A 20,805-nucleotide genomic window follows, 5' to 3' on the forward strand; every position below is an offset into this window, starting at 1 on the left:
ATATCTTGCTTCTTGAAGGAAAAGCCAGCCATGGGATTTATGAACTTCGTTCAACTTCTCATCCACCACCGTCTATATTCACAATCCAAAAGACTACATCAACGTCATGGCATCATAGATTGGGGCATCTTCATACCACGATCCTAAAGATTTTATCGTCTTCTGTTCCTTGTATTTCAAATTCAAATAACAATTGTAACTCTTGTCACATAAACAAGAGTCATAAATTGTCATTTTCTAAATCTACTTTATCATCAAATGCCCCTTTGCAAGTGATTTTCTCGGATGTTTAGACATCCCCAATTACCTCCTTTGATGGTTACAAATATTATATCATTTTTGTAGATCATTATACTAAATACATATGGCTATATCCACTTAAAAACAAATCCGACTCTTTAACTACATTCATTCGTTTTCAAAATTTAGTTGAAAATTATTTCCAAACAACTATTAAACAATTATTCTCTAACAATGGCGGTGAATACATCAAGCTTTCCTCTCATTTACAATCTCGGGGCATCTCTCACCCTCACTTCACCACCACACACACCCGAACACAATGGTTACGCCGAGCGTCGACATCGTCACCTCGTTGAAACCGGCTTATCTCTTTTAACACATGCAAAATTACCAACAACTTATTGACATTTTGCTATTTCTACCGCCGCTTATCTTATCAACCGACTTCCTACACCCACTCTTCAAAACAACTCACCCTACAACAAACTCTTTAACAAACAACCGAACTACGATAAACTTTGAAGCTTCGGTTGTCTTTGTTATCCTTAGTTACGACCATATTCTTCTCACAAACTTGACCCCAAATCTAAACCATGCATCTTCGTTGGTTATTCACCTTCTCAAAGTGCTTATTATGGTGTATCTTCCAATACCACCTCTGTCTTGGTATCTCCTCCACCTGTTACCTCTCACCCTAACCGGTTCCTCAACCTCCACAACCTCTTCAACACGCAAACCCGCATCTTCATTTATCGGTTCAAGCCCATCATTGCTTCTAATTCTCCAATCATCCCCATTACTGCCTTCATTCCTCGGTTCCCATTCCTCCTCATCTCCCTCTTCTTCGTCTTCAGTATGAACACTGACATGGTCAAAATCTCAAATAATCGGCTGTCGGTGACGAGGGGTATTGTTCGGGGCGGATGGTTCGGCTCTGTCAAGGTTTCGGTTTCGGTTTCTGGATAGTCGGGCTGAATATTGGGGTTGCTGATTTGTGTTTATTGGTGGCAACTAGTCATTATTAGGTGGATTTTGATTATTTGGTGGGTTAGGTTAGGGTTGGAAAACTTCGGGTGGTGGGTTTTGGTTTAAATTCTGGTTCTGACCTTCCATTTCTGACTCTCTGGTCTGAGCTCGATTCTGCCGAGCTAACCGTTCGATTTATGGCTCGTGAATCAGTGGGGAATTTCTTCCTGAATAGCGGGTGTGCATAAACCTGTTACCTGCACAAATAACACACCCCGCGTAAAATGGGAAAACAAAATAAACTAAACTAAAATTAAAAATAACAACTAAATTAAACTAAACTAAACAACGAAATCAATTAACACAAAAACACTAAGCGCACTAACTCCCCGACAACGGCGCCTTTTGATGCTAGACTGTCGCTATGTAGTCAAAAACTATTAAATCAATGTCCTAATCACCTTAAACTAGTCAGGGTAAGTAGGGTGTCGAACCACGAGGAGTATGTGGTCAGTGTGCAGTGAAATCGATTCCTAACATTATGAAGTGAATTCTATCGAAGTGCTGATCACACTAGCAAATGAATTTGAGTTTTATAATAATCAAACAATTAATCAAGTATTTCATCAATCAGACAAAGCAAATCACACCCGGGAATCCAAGTAAGCAACCTAACAGCAAACTCATGCACTTAACAGATAAACTATATTGTGTCAACTACAGACTGACTAACCGGTCAAACCTTAGGCATCCACGCTCGCTAACACACGGCACTGGTTATCAAACGGTCCCTGCCAGTGTGACTCAACTAAGGGCAAACGTATGCTTTCTTGAAATTAACAGGTTAAAACAATCCTATGAGCAATTATTATAGTAATCGACAAACTAATCGTTCAGATCAAAATAAACCTAAACCGACTGATTATACGAACGTACTAAACATCAATACTCATAGATAACATCAAAACAATTACAATTAGTTGTTCTAGTACATGAGAAATAAACTGAAAGATTACAAACTATACATCCCGGGTATGACTCAAAGGATCTAGCCGCGTCTCGGCATCTCTCGGGCTTCGGTTATGATGGATAGGATCATGTACGAGGCCTTGAGATGATTGGGATAAATGGTTCTCCTCCTTGCTGCTCTAAAAATTGTCTGGATGGTGAATGATGGCGTCTAGGGTCGTCCCAATGACATATAAAGTAAAACCCTAACTTTCACGACTCTGGGACCATCTCGTAGAGCGATGGTCTCCTTCCCTGGTCCATCGCGCAAAAGTCAACTCTAGTCAATAATTAATGCGCGATGCCCTGTCTTCCACACCCATCGCGTTACGCGATGGGTCTCTTCACTCAGCCAGTCCAAATAAATGCCTCGATTCGCATGCTGAACATCCCGGGTCTTCATTACGTGCTTGTACAGGTCCAAATTAAGCGCGTTCAGTACCTGTGACCTGAAACACAATAAACACGTATGAAGCACCAAAGTTTCTAAACTAAACGAGTAAAACAACTAAGTTAACATACTAATATATGTACAAATAAACCGAACATCACATCCCCACACTTATCTTTTTGCTTGCCCTCAAACAAAACTCTAAAGTAAACATTAACCGCCATCATAGGTCAATCAATTATCACCATTAATAATAGCAAGGTTTAAGGTCATACCCAGTTTCCGAGACTGACACTTTCTAGATTGACAACCCACAAATATAGTTAATGTTACAGTAAAACCCTAGAATCGTCCAGAAAAGTGTACTTTGTTTCCGATTAGGGTATACATGTTCACACCCCTCACACTATCAACACTCCTCTCGGTTAATATCTGGACTAGCAAAAGATGTGCTAGTATATGTCTCTGCCCTCAAAATACCTAATATGAGTTACAACTTAATATGCTTGCAGGTCAGTCTTATCTTCACCCATTAACCACCGGTTGCATAAAGACTCGGACTAAGGTTTTGCTGAGGCTTAGGTTTGGGTGTGGATTAGGCTTATTTAGTGACTCAGGTGGATGAAACCCAGTTAAACAAACCAATATACAGACTCACGAATACAAACGAACCAAATACACAATCAACTGCTATTTACATACTCAACTGCTAAACTAATAACTTCTTTTTGTCTTTTTGCTGATCTTTCAATTTTTTTTTCAATATTTTTTAGACATCAGTAACTTTTATAACTAATAATTACAACTCAGAACTTTACAACTTTACAACTCTTCTGACTAACTACAACTCGATATATATGCGACTCGATAACGAACTGGATTTCATCACACGGGTTAAAATAAAATAAAGGCCAAGGCTGCAATGGTGTGTGATGTTCAGTTTAGCAAACGAAAAAGGATAAGGTCCAAATAGGCTCCTAGGGGATAATGTCGGGTAAGGAATTTATTTAGTGAGGAAAATATGTACGGAACGGGTTTTCTATAGTCCTAATCTCCATATAGGTGGTGGTATTAAGATCTCGAGAAGCATGTGACAAGCAATTTCTAATTATGTAAAACATACCGGTCTCCCTCAATAAATGACAAGACAAGTTTTATATCTATTATATAATATGTGTATTAAGTATAGGGGCTAATCTCACAATATGTCTGGAAATAAGGGCTGCCGATATGAAACATGTATACCCGTCCCCTTGACTTGTTATCCCCGCCTAAACAATTCCATTTTCAACTTCTCATTTTAAAAACATTTGTCAGGAAAACTATCGAGAAGCTGAAAAACCAACCATGACCAAAAACCTCTAACTTGGCATTAATAGCAATAAGTGAAAGTTAATAACTTAGGTTTCTGAATACTCTTCGAGGTACTATCGGGCTAAAATTTTTCAATTTTCCCCTATCCCCACACTTGAGGTTGTCATTGTCCTCAATGTTAAAATAATAAACAATTAACGAACATTTGAGGGACGGGGTTGAACTGACAGTTTACTACTCGAAAACTCGGGGAACAAATGTGATGGGTTTAAGCAAATTATACAATTACAGTTTTAACAACTAAAATAAAAACAACAAAATAGTTTATGAAACCGAAATCACCTGATAATCATGACAATGCAATGCTAAACTCAGTCTATAACTCTCAACACACTCGTGACACACGTCTCCAAATCCGACCAATACCAACTATCCAAATCTGCACAAATCTCGAGACATGTATAAGCAATGACTCACAAGTATAAAACTTAGGTCTTTCGAGAGTTAATATTATTATATTTTACAAATCATTACCGAGCCGAGTTAGTCAGTTTCATAAAAAATTTTGTTAACCAATTAAAAATAATAAAAGACCTAACTCACTTTCGTAGGAATCACGGTTGCATTTAGCGTATGCAACAAGCCTTTTAAACCCCCCGGTAGCCCGGTTGGACGAGTGAGGTCTCGTGAGGGTTTATAGCGAACACACCCACAAAGTTCCAAAAGCAACACAAACAAATATACAAATATACAAATCATACACAACAGACAAACATCACAAGATGTGGGAAGGCGGTGGTGGGATGTGCTGATATATATATATATATATATATATTATTAATTATTTATTTAATTATTTTTATTATTATTTTTTATTCTTATTTTTTTTAATCCAGGACCCATCGCGTAGCGCGATGGGTCATGGGGGTAAGCATCGCGCTACGCGACCCAAATTAGTCATATTAGGGTTTGGCTACCATCGCGTAGCGCGGTGGCTGGTCTGACGTCATCGCGCTACGCGATGACGTCAGACGTCTGGGATATCTCAGCAACCATCGCGTAGCACAATGGTTAGCCGTCCAGGACCATCGCGTAGCGCGATGATCCCTAGTGAACAGAAAGTTATTCCAATTTTTGGGTCGGGCATTTTCCGACCCGGTCACTTTTCGACATCCCGACATCACCCTGAACACATTTTCGAAGTCGGAATTTGCAATGCGTACCTGGATCGATGTGAAATTAACCAAATGCTTACCGAACTATCATGACTTGCACCTCACCAAAACCTCCCCACACTTGGGAGTTTCTGCACAAAACTCGAAACAAAAGTCAAACAACGACTCAACACAAAGAAAATAAACTGGAACATACTTACAAACCCCGGGTTGTCTCCCGGTCAGCGCTGAATTGCATGTCTACAGCTCGATAATGCCTCAAATGCTTCAATTATCCTAATAAACCGGTGAGGTCACAATGAAACTCACCGATTCCTTGTCACCCTTTCCTTTTCTTGTTACTGATTTCTCATCATCTTTCATCTTACTCAATCTCTCCTTCCAACCTTTCTTCTTCATGCTACCTTCCAACTCGTTCCTGTCATTCATAACACAATCCTCTCTTGTATGATCCGTGCTTAAGGATATGCACTTGTTAACAAGAGGGTTAGTAGCATTTTCAAACAATAATAACCGCTTATCACGGTTCCCACACTTAATTCCCAAAACTCCCTTAGCATAATCAATTACCGCATGTGTTGTAGGAAGGAATGGCCTACCCAGTATGACTTCAGATTGTGTAATCCTTCCTTTAGCGTAATCAAGTACAAGGAAGTCAACTGGGTAACTAAACTCATCCACCTGAACCATTACATTAGTAATCATGCCCCGAGGAATTGTACGAGTCTGATCCGCCAATACCATGATGGTGTTTACACTTTCTAACGGGCCAAACTCATACTGATCATATAAACTACCGGGCATGATACTAACACAAGCTCCAAGATCTAGAAGTGTCCGATCAGTTTTAAATTCCCCAATTTGAATTGATAAAAATGGCGCTCCTGGGTCTCGGAGTTTACTTAGGTGGTATTATCCTCCACCTCCTTAACATCCGTGTTGGTCAACTTGCTATTTAAACATTTCTCACAAGTGCAATTTTCACAAAAAGATAATTCACCTATATTTAACTTCAATTCATTTTGGAAAATTGTTTCCTTCTGACCAACACATTCATTCTCATCTGTAACATTTCGGATTTTTCAAACCGTATTCGTTTACGTTTAACCCGACCCGAATCATTTTTAGACCTTTTTTATTATTAAAAACAAATAATTATAAGTAATTAGGTTTCATTATATTCACATTAAGCCCTCCATGTTTTAATTAATATTTATTTCTTGATTAATAACTTAAATGGTTCAATATATGATAAAAATCAAAACACAAGGACTAATGTTGCCAATTTGTAAAATCTGGTCACCCATTGGACGCCGGAGCGCTGCGCGGCCGGCCTTGGGACCGCCGCAGCGCGACGCTATGGGGAGGCTGGGCAGAATCTTCATCTTATCTCGTTTCCTAGTTCGTTTAAGGTATAAAATCTTGTATATTAAGCATTATTGAGTGAATTAAGGTCCAAGTAATCATAATATAACTAAAATACAACTCCTAATTCGTTTTCTCCTTATCAAGATCATATCTTTTAGTATATTTCGTTGATTCTTTCCCTTAAACCATATTTACTTGCTTAAACGGGCCAAAAAGACATAATTAGTTCGGTTTATGTTTTCCTATATAAACCCATCATAATTCCCTGCTGTAAACTTTAATCTAACCCTAATCCACCTCCTCCAGCCGTCACTAGCCTCTGTCATCTCGTAAACCCTTTGGTTTTTGCATATTCGTTAAAGATACAAGACTTGATCTTTGACTTTGCTTGCGTTAGGACCTTTGACTTCCGTTTCTCATCAATCCTTTCACTTTCCGGGTAAGTTGTAAACTGTAAAATCATTCATACATATTCCCTAGTCAATAAACTTAAATCAATTTCGGTGATTGAAGGGTGTTGACTGGTCAATTCGCTTAAAACCCCATAAAGGGTAAAACAGTCAACAAGTTTGACTTATCGTTTTCTCACACTTCTGGTCGGATTCAACGTTCAGTTCAGAAGACTTTTATTCTCGAAATGAAATTTTAAGGCTACTGTCCAAAACCTGACTTCCGACTCGCTGTTCAGATTCTGGTCAGTACCAGCTCGCTTAAACGTTTAATTCAACATAACTAGAGTTCTACTCATCCGTTTGGATTGATTCCAACGGCATTAAGTTCATTTTTATTTATAGTTTCATATCACAAAGTTTCAGGTTCTAATCAATTATCTCGTTTGACGCGTATTGGACGACTCGCTTATCCGTTGACTCGTTTATTCTTAATTGTATGCACTTGCCTTTAATCTAAGGTGAGTTTTATCATTCACCTATTTTACTCAATTTTTACAACGTTTTGGGGACATATGCGTATATCATACTAAATATATACATACATATCTATACATACATATCAAAAATAGCAAACGTGTAATTGTGTGTGATTAATCAAATCTACTTGTTATGTGCTTATTTTGTTTATGTGCGCATTCGTGCTCGGAGAGGTCCCGCATATCCCCATGTATTGGGTTCTCATACTATTGACCACCACCCAATTCGCTTGGCACCGGTCTTATTCTATTTATTTGCTTATAGTTGATTTACCGGCACCCGATTCGCTTAGCAATGGTTTAATCGACAAATTACTTGCTTATGGTTTGATTTCATTGCGGCATTTATTACGTTTTGCTTATTTATCATATTAACATTATTTTGGTGTCAAAACTTGGTGGTAAACTCACTCAACATGTTTGTTGACAAAACTCCATTTTCTACGCATATGCAGGTTGCCTGAGTTGAAGGATGGACACTTAGAAAGATCTTAGGACTATAATGAAGACAAACTTGGATTTAAACTTGTTATATTTATTTATTTGAATTGTTTTTGTTGTATTTGATTATTGTGTGTATTATTTGAATAAAATAATTAATTAGATATTGTCATTTATAATTATGATAGTATCTTCAACTTGTGAGCAATCGAATCACGCCCCCGCATTTCCGCCTTAGGTTGGGGTGTGACATCATTGCTAACATCATTCACCACCGCCTCAACAAACTGCGGTGGTGAATTAACTTCAACACAGGTAATTTCCAAATGAGGTACAAGACTTACCGCGTTGATGTGCACACGATTACCTTTCTTAGAGCTTGAACTCGCATGTTGCGGGTTCACTGTGGTATCGCTCGGTAGCTGACCCGCGTTCTTCTGAAATCTCGCCACGTCTGCTGCGAGCTGACCAATCTGCTTTGACATTGCCTCTGAAGACTTATCCCTTAACTCAAACTGTCTCTGCGTTTCCTTCTGATTATCTAACACAAGCTTCAACCACGCATCGAGTTTTGTATGAATTAACTCATCTGTATTACCCGAACTACCATTTTGCCGGTCCTGATTATGATCACTCGACGAACTGTTACCCCGGTAACCATCTCTGTTACACCCCCCACTGTTATTCTGACTGTTTGAACCCTGCTGATAACTGCCCTAGCGGTAGCTGTTCTGCTGTCGGTTCTGATTGGACCCCTGAAAGTTCGGATTTGACTGACTCGACGCGTTCCCGTATCTGAAATTCAGGTGATTCCTTAGGCCCGGGTGATAGGTGTTTGAATCAAACCCTTGGCCTTTGGATTCCCCGTACTCGTAACTGACTTCCTCCTCATCGGGATACTCGTCATCATCATACCCGGGGCAATTTTCTGTCTTATGCCCCAACTCACCACAGTCTACACAAACCGTGAATTTCATCCCAACCTCTTTCTTTTTCTCTTTTCGATAACCCGCGAGTTCTCGTTCCAACTCTGCAATTCTGTCTGACTCGCTCGAGGCTGATTTAACCGATCGTGTGACCCCAACTTTTCGTCTTCGTTCAGCCGCTGCTTCTGACTTGGAATCCTCACACATAAACTCAAGAAAATCACAATCGTCCTCTTCGGGTTGGTTCAATAACATACCATTATACGATGATTTCAAATACTTTCTATCTTCATAAGTTAACCCGTTAACAAAGCACTTAACCAACTCCCACAACTCAATCTGATGATGACTGCACTTCCTGATCATTTCCTTATAACGAGTAAATGCCTCATGAAATAACTCACCCGGTAACTGTGAAAAATGTCGAATCTCCGTTCGGGCCTCATTAGTCTTCGATTGCGAATAGTACTTGAAAACCTGCTGCATCTCAGCCCAGCTCTCAATACTGTGCATCGGTAGCAAGTTGAACTAATGTTTTGCTTTGTATTTTAGTGAGAACTGGAACAACAGCAACCGAACCTCATCCTGATCGTCTGTACCATCACCAATAGACCCGCAAATAGCTGAAAAATCTAACAAGTGTGAATACGGGTCTTCAGAATCCTAGTCCGTGAAAGTGGGGAACTATGTTAATGTAGGACGGACGAGATTTGAATTTCGGTTGTCTCTGTATGTGAACCTGTGAGACAATTGGTGAGGCACCATCCGAAATAGCCAGTCTGAACCGACTGTTAACACCCGGAACCAGAGGCCCATAATTCCTTCGTCTAGCCCTCGTTTCCTCAAAACCTCCTCGGTTAACCTGAATCAGTTGTCTTCGTTCCTCTCGATATCTTCCAATACCACCTCTGTCTTGGTATCTCCTCCACCTGTTACCTCTCACCCTAACCGGTTCCTCAACCTCCACAACCTCTTCAACACGCAAACCCGCATCTTCATTTATCGGTTCAAGCCCATCATTGCTTCTAATTCTCCAATCATCCCCATTACTGCCTTCATTCCTCGGTTCCCATTCCTCCTCATCTCCCTCTTCTTCGTCTTCAGTATGAACACTGACATGGTCAAAATCTCAAATAATCGGCTGTCGGTGACGAGGGGTATTGTTCGGGGCGGATGGTTCGGCTCTGTCAAGGTTTCGGTTTCGATTTCGGTTTCTGGATAGTCGGGCTGAATATTGGGGTTGCTGATTTGTGTTTATTGGTGGCAACTAGTCATTATTAGGTGGATTTTGATTATTTGGTGGGTTAGGTTAGGGTTGGAAAACTTCGGGTGGTGGGTTTTGGTTTTAATTCTGGTTCTGACCTTCCATTTCTGACTCTCTGGTCTGAGCTCGATTCTGCCGAGCTAACCGTTCGATTTATGGCTCGTGAATCAGTGGGGAATTTCTTCCTGAATAGCGGGTGTGCATAAACCTGTTACCTGCACAAATAACACACCCCGCGTAAAATGGGAAAACAAAATAAACTAAACTAAAATTAAAAATAACAACTAAATTAAACTGAACTAAACAACGAAATCAATTAACACAAAAACACTAAGCGCACTAACTCCCCGACAACGGCGCCATTTTGATGCTAGGCTGTCGCTATCTAGTCAAAAACTATTAAATCAATGTCCTAATCACCTTAAACTAGTCAGGGTAAGTAGGGTGTCGAACCACGAGTAGTATGTGGTCAGTGTGCAGTGAAATCGATTCCTAACATTATGAAGTGAATTCTATCGAAGTGCTGATCACACTAGCAAATGAATTTGAGTTTTATAATAATCAAACAAGTAATCAAGTATTTCATCAATCAGACAAAGCAAATCACACCCGGGAATCCAAGTAAGCAACCTAACAGCAAACTCATGCACTTAACAGATAAACTATATTGTGTCAACTACACACTGACTAACCGGTCAAATCTTAGGCATCCACGCTCGCTAACACACGGCACTGGTTATCAAACGGTCCCTGCCAGTGTGACTCAACTAAGGGCAAACGTATGCTTTCTTGAAATTAACAGGTTAAAACAATCCTATGAGCAATTATTATAGCAATCGACAAACTAATCGTTCAGATCAAAATAAACTTAAACGACTGATTATACGAACATACTAAACATCAATACTCGCAGATTAACATCAAAACAATTACAATTAGTTGTTCTAGTACATGAGAAATAAACTGAAAGATTACAAACTATACATCCCGGGTATGACTCAAAGGATCTAGCTGCGTCTCGGCATCTCTCGGGCTTCGGTTATGATGGATAGGATCATGTACGAGGCCTTGAGATGATTGGGATCAATGGTTCTCGTCCTTGCTGCTCTGAAAATCGTCTGGATGGTGAATGATGGCGTCTAGGGTCGTCCCAATGACATATAAAGTAAAACCCTAACTTTCACGACTCTGGGGACCATCACGTAGAGCGATGGTCTCCTTCCCTGGTCCATCGCACTACGCGATGGACCAATAGTCAACTCTTGTCAATAATTAATGGGCATCGCGTTGCGTGATGCCCTGTCTTCCACACCCATCGCGCTACGTGATGGGTCTCTTCACTCAGCCCGTCCAAATAAATGCCTCAGTTCGCGTGCTGGACATCCCGGGTCTTCATTGCGTGCTCGTACAGGACCAAATTAAGTGCGTTAAGTACCTGTGACCTAAAACACAATAAACACGTATGAAGTACCAAAGTTCCTAAACTAAACAAGTAAAACAACTAAGTTAACATACTAATATATGTACAAATAAACCGAACATCACCCATCCACTATCTTCCGACCCCACTATAACCACACAACTAGTCCAGCCTATAACCCAACAAACAATCCAAACTAAATCCAATGCCAATACCCGAACACGCAAACCAAACCCTCGCTACCGCAACCCATCCTTTCAATTATACACCGCCATTAATGGCCCGATTACCGAACCATCGACCATTACCCAAGCCTTGAAACACCCTCTTTGGCATAATGCTATGACGGAAGAATATGAGGCCCTAATGAAAAATCACACATGGACTCTTGTACCTTCCAATCAAGCTTCCAATCTTGTTGGCTACAAATGGGTCTTTCGTACAAAGTATAAACCAGATGGATCCATTGATCGCCTCAAGGCTCGTCTTGTAGCCAAAGGTTTCCATCAAAGACCCGGAATTGACTATGCTGAAACCTTTAGTCCGGTCGTCAAACCCGCACACTTCGTCTTATTCTTTCCTTAGCTGTTTCACAAAATTGGAACCTTCATCAACTTGACATCAACAATGCTTTTCTACAAGGCACGTTATCTGAAAATGTTTACATGGCACAACCACCCGGATTTGTTAATCCATCCTTCCCATATCACATATGTAAGCTAAATAAAGCTATATATGGTCTTCGCCAAGCCTCTCGCACTTGGTACAAAGAATTAAAATCTTATCTCATCTTAAAAGGATTCCAACCCACTATCTCGGATCCTTCCTTGTTTATCTTCACTAAAGACTCATCTCCCATCTACATTCTTGTCAATGTCGATGATATTATCGTCACCGGCCCTAACCCACAAATGCTTGAGTCCTTCATTTCCTCCTTTGCCACCAAATTCTCACTCAAGGACCTAGGTAATCTATCCTGTTTTCTTGGGGTTGAAGTTATTCCTCATTCTCTTGGACTCTTCTTGTCTGAAACCAAATATATTCATGATATCCTACAAAAAGCCAATATGAGTGATTGTAAGCCAATGAGTACACCTATTACATGTTCCGAGACCATCACACTACATGGTGGTACCCCTATACCATCCCCTATAGAATATAGAGCATTAGTCGGTGCTCTACAATACCTTTCCCTTACACGACCCGATGTTGCTTTTACAGTGAACAAATTATCTCAATTTATGCATGCCCCCACAACTATCCATTGGAATGCTTTTAAACAGCTACTTCGGTATCTTCATGGGTAAATAAATAAAGGTATTTTGCTTCGTTACAAATCTCCATTACAACTTCATGCTTTCACCGATGCTGATTGGGCGGGTGACAAAGACAACTATAGAAGTACAACTAGTTATATCGTATATCTTGGTTCCAACCCAATTGCATGGAGTTCCAAAAGACAACCAACAATTGCTCGTTCATCAACCGAAGCAGAATTTCGAGCCGTTGCTTCTACAACCACAGAAATTACATGGATAAATTTTCTCCTAAAAGAACTGGGCCTCACATCCACCACTATCCCAACCATTTTTTGTGACAATCTAAGTGCCACTCAATATTCCGCTAACCCCGTTTTCCACTCCCACATGAAACACCTAGCACTTGATTTCCATTTTGTTCATGAAAAGGTGCCGACATATCTGTTCACATTACACATATTGAAGGGGATGATCAACTTAGATATGCTCTTACAAAACCGACACCACGTTCAAGATTTCAGCTTTTAATATCCAAGATTGGACTCATCGCCGGACCATCCATGTAACACCCCGGCTAAAACGGAAGGCGCCCGAGTGTGACGTACAGATTGCTCAAACACACGTGGCACTATTAGGTGACCATAATAACATTAATTCATTAAATAGCCAATTAACACAAGTTCAAAAGTAACAATACAAGTTCAAACCAAAACATAGTGATAACAATAGTTCTTTTATTGAAATACCCTAAGTAATCTAAGTGTCTTCAATACTTCAACCTCTAATCACGGTACCTGTAACATATGTATAAAATATGGTCAGCTATAAATATAGCTGGTGAGTTTCACAGTTTAGATACATACTTAAAAACCATACAATTCATAGACATGTGATAAACGAGCAAGTAAGTCCTTTCCGGTTGGTACAACCAACGTACTTGGATACTCGCGCAAGTAAGGTCCTTTCCAATTGGTAACAACCAACGTACTTGGATAATGAGGCCCTTTTCCACTCGATACAAATGGATTGGAGTGCAAAGGGGGGCGTATGATCATACTTAATGAGGCTTCCCAATCGTGCAAGTAATATTCGTGCAAGTAATACAAGTAGCACACAAGTCTATATACGAATTGTAGTTTGTAATAGAAGAAACAATGCTTGAATTTTAATAAGGATACATATGCTACCCCAAAATATTAAAACATTAAAAATGGGTGGTGAAAAACTCACCTTAACGATTGAGGCGAAATGGATATGAATAACTTGAAAGCGTTTGAAAATGACCACAACCAAACACGTCACGTAAGCCGAAGCAAGCGATCCGCACTAACTAAAGTGAGTAAAAACAAGACTTAATCGATAATCGTACGGGGTGTTTTTATTGTATAACTTGTAATGAATATTCTATATTATTTTCTATTCTTTGATTATAATATTATTATTTATGTTTTAACGGAAATCGGTTATTAATATGATTTAAGTATTTTAACGGCGAGAAAACGAAGTTTATATGTTCGGAAAGCTTGAACTATTGTTTATAATTCATATTTATAACTATTGCGTTGACGAAACGATTTTTTTTTTAGGAATTTAAAGTTTATTTACGTTTATTAAACGATTTTTAATAACGGCTTACGAAAACGAGAGACTTGGTTTTTAAATATAAAATAGTGACATTTATTTTGTAGTTAATTTATATAATTTTTATTTAATTTAAAAAGGTTTTTATAATTTTATTTTGATTTTTAATTGCTTAAAAAAAGGTTAATTAATCGTAAATAAACTATTATCAAATAATGTAAAAAAAAGAAGTGATTGACCCAGGTTTCAAACCCGGGTCTTGAGGTTATAACGTTTATGCCTTACCAGTTGCTCTCGGGTTCATATTCATTAAGGTCTTGATTATTAATATGTATATATTATAGATTTTAAAGTTATATAATATTAATAATAATAATAATAACAGAACAAGTTAAAAAAAACAAAGACATCATGGACGCGTGACCCTGGTTTCAAACCCGGGTCTCTTAGTTACAAACACCACAGACTAACCAGTTGCATTAGAAGGCATATTCATTTCATAGATGAAAAGTATTATACATATATATATTTCAGGTTCATCATCTTCAAGATTATGAACCCTAATTTTCCAATTGACGAATCTGTTCTATGTTTGGTGAAATTAGATTAGGGGTTTTGTTTGTTGGTTCATCGACATTAAAAAGCATATAACAATTACCTTATAATGTTTTTGTTTGACGGAGAACAAGTGTCTCGCCGGAAAATTTAGAAGTCTCCCAATTACAAACGAATCAGTGTACTAGAGGGGGGTTAAGAAGAATGAGCGAGTTGTTTATGAGTTTAGGCAGCTATTTATACTATGTGGAGGAGCATCTTCGCGTTATTTCGTTGATTTGATTTACCGGGATTTCCGGCGAAATTTACGGGATTGATTTGGTGGTTATAACGCAATTAAATAGAAAAACATACCTTAATATCGACGATATACGCGTTTTATATAATTTATTGATCTCGAAACACGTCTTAAGGTGGTGGTGGCCACCTCCAGCACCGGATTCCGGCGGCCGGAGGGCCACCGAGAAAACGGGACACGGGGACGGGAGGGTTGGGGTTGTTTTAATTATTTAATTATAATTTAAATTAAAGTTACAATTTAGACTCTGAAGTTTAATAAACTTATTAAATGAAATTTAAATCTCTTTTATAAGTTAATAATAGGTTTTTAAAGTTTACACTTTTAACCCTAAACTTTATAATATAGTTTTCGGTTTTGAATTATTTACGCGTTTAACCCGTACGACTCGCTTAACGTTTAAGGCTCGGGATTTCATAAATAAATTGGACATAGTATTAAATGAACGAACGTTGAATATTAAATGTCGGGAATACTTTTATTAATGATAATACATCAAAACGACCCGACGAGTCAGGTTTACAAATACGAAAACGAATCGAAAATTGACGAATGTCACAATCCATCTTGCGGCGGCATATTAACATACAAGATGCATCACATTAATATTATTAATTCAAATATATTTTGAATTAATTCTATCCGGATTTTATGCATCAATATATGAGTCTATTATAGGTAGTTGTTTATATTTATTGTACATTTAATTTGCTTAATTCTCTCCAAGATCATAGCTATGTATTCTGGTTATATAATGTATCTTGAACTATCAATAAAATTATTCCATTGCAATTGCATATACAATTACTTAATATGTAGAACTCAAATTCTGGAATAGCCAAGTTTATCCGCGGCGGAATTCAAATTCTGGACAGAATCCTAAGCACGTCAATTATACTCAAGAAGAAAGGAAAATGGGTGGCTACGCAGGGGTTCGAAGTGTGAACCCTAACTATCAATCGCTTAGACAGGTAACAACTTCCGTTTTCATCACGAATTTTCAAATCGAAGCGATAGAATTAGTGTTGAGACCAAGATGTGAAGAATGGGGAAAGGTAGCAGATGTTTATATATCACCTAGGGTTACAAAAATGGGGAAACGATTCGGGTTTGTTCACTTTATACATGTAGTGGATGTGGATCGATTAATTAACAATCTCAGAACTATATGGATAGGAAGTCACCATGTCTTTGCTGATGTAGCTAGGGAGATTAGGAGTGAAAGCTGTTAAAGGCAATGTTGGGATAAATGGGAATGTGAATGAAGCCAAAAAAAGGGGTGGGCATTAATCATAACTCTTATGCAGAAGTGGCAGCAGGGAAGACCAATAATATTAATAAGGAGGAGGAAATCTCAACAGGATTGAAGTCGAATAATCGGATGAAATCGGATGCTAGTTTAAAAACTTTGAAATTTGATAAAGGTGATTTGTTGGTAATGCCAGATTCGAGTTGTAATTTATTGGCAAAAGTGGCGGACATTAATAGTGTAGAAAAGCTATATGTCATTCTTCATAAAGAAGGATTTAACGAGCTGAACATACAATACGATGGAAGAAAATGGGTGTGGATCGAATTTAGGGATAGTACATCTTGTGCTAAATTCAAACTTTGTGAGGCTGTGAAGGTTCTTTTTCAAGATATACAACAAATTTCTAAGTACTTCAAAGTTCCAGAACGAGCGGTATGGATCGAAATTGAGGGTAACCCGTTATGTGCTTGGACAATAAATGCTTTTAAAAAGATAGCCGAGGTTTGGGGAGAGTGTATGATGATAGATGATGAAAGTGAGGAAAATTTGTCAGTGGGAAGAATATGCATTGTAACTAAAGTTCAAGAGTTGATAAATGAGAAAATGGTGGTACTTGTGGAAGAGAAGCCCTTTGAGATTCAAGTTAGAGAAACATGTGGGTGGAAGCCAAATTTTATTATGCCATCAGATACGGATGAAGAAGATACAGATCAGTCTTCGAATGCAAGTGATGCTGAAAAAAATGAAACGGATAACAGTATGGAGGAGGATGTTCAAAGTGATCGGATGGACAAAAAAGGGTAGTAAATGATGACCCATTTAATTTAAATAGTTTTATTTTTGGCGAAAAACATAATGTAGATGGGAAGTATGGGGAAGGGACGATGTTGAGGTTGCAGATGAAGACATATCATTATCAAGACCACCGGGATTCGAGGGTTTAAATGGTTCTGAAGATAGAGAAAACAAGATGGGGTGCGAAGGGGGGTCTTTAAAGGTAGCATCTGAGTCGAGGGTAAAGGAAACCTTAGGGTCGGTAGGTTTAAATTATGGTGGTCCGGTAATTATAGAGGAGGAAGGTAGGAGTCCAAAGACAAATGGTGGATCTACCGAATCAAAGACTCGTTCGGACATTCGAGAACCTTTCAAACCGAGTAATTCAAAATCAGAGAAATCGTCTTCTTCGAGGACTATTACAGAGGAGTTTGAGTTGAGAAAAGTCCAAAAAGAAAATAGGTCTCAAAGAAAAAACACGGGAAAAAATCTAAACATGGCGGGTCTATATTTAATGAATTATTAAGAACTATCGAAATTGGGAATGCGATGGGGTATGATTTGAACGGAAGTAAAGAAGATTTGGCAAAATTATTAATAAGGATGAGTGAAACGATGGTTGATAAATGAATATTTTATCTATAAATACATGTGGGTGCGGGGATGTGGAAAAAAGAAAACGAATTAAAACGCTTTGTTGTAAATTCGGAGTGAATTTTTTAGCTCTTCAAGAAACTCGCATGACTAAGTTGGAGTTGCACAAAATTAAGATGATGTGGGGAAATGTTAATTTTGATTATGCTTTTAGTTCGGCTCGTGGTCGTTCCGAAGGAATGCGGTCTGTATGGGACAATTCGGTTTTTGTAAAACGACATATTTCTTGTTTGAACAATTTCTTGGTGGTGGAAGGCGAATGGGTTATCTTGGGTCTTAAATGCTTTATGGTGAATGTTTACACTCCGCAAGATGAAATGGAGAAAAGAGTACTTTGGCTGTCATTGTTATCGTTTATTAATAATAATCCGGGTCTACTTTATAATGGGCGATTTTAATGCGGTTCGGTTTGAGCATGAACGAATGGGCACAATTTTTTCTAATAGGGTGGCCAGGTATTTTAATGTTTTTATTTCGGAGGCTTCTTTGATAGATATTCCTTTGGGAGGTTTTTATTTTACTCGAGTTGACGCGACTGGGAAAAAATTGAGTAAACTGGATCGTTTTTTGTTGTCGACTGACTTAAGTTCTAGGCTTCCAGACATGGAAGCAATTGCGCTTGATTTATCGATTGCAGATCATCGTCCGATTCTTCTTCGTCAAGGTAAATTGAATTTTGGCCCGATCCCTTTTAAGTTTTTTAATTCCTGGATGGAGAAGGATGGTTTTGAAAAGTTGGTCATAGAAGATTGGAAAGTTAAGCCTGTGATGCGTTCTTCGAATGGTTTCATTGTTTTTAAAGAGAAACTAAAAAAACTGAAAGTGGCGATTAGAGATTGGGGTGTCGATCAAGTGAAGAAAGAAGAGGCAATTTTAGTGAATTTTTCAAATCGTCTCGTTATATAGATAAATTGGTGGATATGGGGGCAGGCTCGAAGGAGTTACATAATGAAAGGCGAAGTATTTTGAAAGAAAAAAGAAAATTAGAACATGTTAAAATGTTAGAGGAGAGTCAAAAGGCTAAAGTAAAATGGTGCGTGGAGGCGGATGAAAACTCAAAGTTTTTTCACGGCATAATAAATCAAAAAAGAAGACATCTATCGATTGGTGGTATAAAAAAAGATGGGGTGTGGATTGACAAACCGGAAGATATAAAAGAAATTTTCAAAGAATTTTACAAGAAAAAATTTAAACGAGTGGACGGGGTTAACGTTAGTTCTAGAAGTCAGTTTTTTAAATCTTTATCGGAGGAAGAGTCGAGATATTTGGAAATAGAGTTTACTTTTGAAGAAATAAAAGAGGCTGTGTGGTCGTGTGGTAGTCAGAAATCTTCGGGTCCAGATGGGTTTTCTTTTGGATTTGTTAAACGGTTCTGGGAATATATTAAAGATGACATCTGCAAGTTTGTTTCAGATTTTTTTCGGACAAGTAACATTCCTATCGGGTGCAACTCTTCTTTTATCACCTTGATCCCCAAGTTGGCTAGTCCGTTGATTGTGGAGGATTTTAGGCCAATTAGTTTGATAAATTTACAATACAAAATTTTTGCTAAACTATTGGCAAATAGGCTCGCGAAGGTGATCAATTCTATCGTTAGCACTAAACAATCTGCATTTATTAAAGGAAGACAAATCTTGGATGTCCCTCTTATGGTTAATGAGATTGTGGACGATTATAATCGAAGGAACGACAGTTATTTTTGTTGAAACTTGACTTCGCTAAGGCATATGATTCAATTAATTGGGAATACTTATTTTCTATCATGTCTTTTCTTGGGTTTGGAGGTAAGTGGATGTCTTGGATTAGAGCTTGTTTGTATTCTGCAAGATCTTCGATTTTGATTAACGGAAGCCCGACCGAGGAATTTCTAGATCGAGAGGGGGCTTCGTCAGGGAGATCCTCTTTCCCCGTTTTTATTTATCATTGCAATGGAATGGTTACATGTGGCGACTGAAGATATTGTCCAAGCAGGGTTCTTTAAAGGGGCGAAGATCGGGAGAGGTAACATGTATATTTCTCATCTTTTTTATGCTGATGATGTTATTGTGCTTGGAGAATGGTCATCGAGGAATATTAAAAATATTGTTACGGCGTTAAATTGCTTTTATTTGGCTTCTGGATTGAAGCTAAACATTCATAAATCTAATCTTTTTGGAGTGGGGGTGGCTCAAAGGGAAATTAGGTTTTTTGCGGATATTGTGGGATGCAAACCAGAGAAATTTCCTTTTACGTATCTGGGTATCCCAGTGGGTGCGAAAATGGGAAATATTCAAAGTTGGAATGGGATTATTGACAAATTTAATAAAAAGCTTTCTAAGTGGAAAGCAAAGCTTCTGTCCATAGGGGGGAGATCGACCATTATATCTTCTGTTCTTGGTTCGTTGGGTGTATATTACTTGTCTTGTTTTTGATGCCTACTGGAGTGAGGAAGAAACTTGAATCTTTACGTGCTAGATTCTTTTGGGGGGTGATGAGGAGAGTCGGAAAATTCCTTGTGTTAGATGGGAGTTGGTTTTGGCCGACAAAGCTAAAGGTGGTTTGGGTATAGGCAGTTTGAAGAATTTTAACTTGGCGTTATTATATAAATGGAAGTGGAGGTTTGTTAATAATCCTAATTCTATGTGGGTGAAGGTCCTTAAGGCTATTTATGGGTCAAAACTAAATCAAGATGGCATGTCACGGGTAATAAAAGGGAATGGGATTTGGTCTCGTATAGTGAATTCGATTAATAAACTAAATGATGAAGACTTAATTCCTACTTCGGTTGTAAGAAAAAAAGTAGGAAACGGAAATGAGACTTTGTTTTGGAAAGATGTGTGGATTGGAAACTCTAGCTTATGCTCACGATTTCCTAGACTTTTTAATTTGGAGGTGAACAAAAATTGTTTAGTAAAAAAGAAAATGTTTAATTCAATTTGGGTGTGGAATTGGAGAAGGCGCCCTAGGGGTGGGGTGGAGGCCACTCAGCTCGAAGAGTTGATATCTATT

General features: G+C 38.5%; 1 protein-coding gene across 1 annotated transcript; it reads left to right on the forward strand.

Annotated features, from left to right (window-relative positions):
- Positions 1-19,745: 19,745 nt before the first annotated feature.
- LOC143587427 (uncharacterized) lies at positions 19,746-20,228 on the forward strand. The gene has a single exon (XM_077068724.1). The coding sequence runs from the start codon at positions 19,746-19,748 to the stop codon at positions 20,226-20,228; it is 483 nt and encodes a 160-aa protein (XP_076924839.1).
- Positions 20,229-20,805: the final 577 nt, after the last annotated feature.

The sequence above is a fragment of the Bidens hawaiensis genome, unplaced genomic scaffold (genome assembly GCF_021521415.1).
Source record: "Bidens hawaiensis isolate Kalapana, Puna unplaced genomic scaffold, B.hawaiensis_p1.1 tig00035504_1, whole genome shotgun sequence".
Lineage (NCBI taxonomy): Eukaryota > Viridiplantae > Streptophyta > Magnoliopsida > Asterales > Asteraceae > Bidens > Bidens hawaiensis.

Bases quoted from the DNA above. Each gene is read 5' to 3' on its own strand.
- LOC143587427 (XM_077068724.1), top strand. From the start codon at position 19,746: ATGGAATGGTTACATGTGGCGACTGAAGATATTGTCCAAGCAGGGTTC.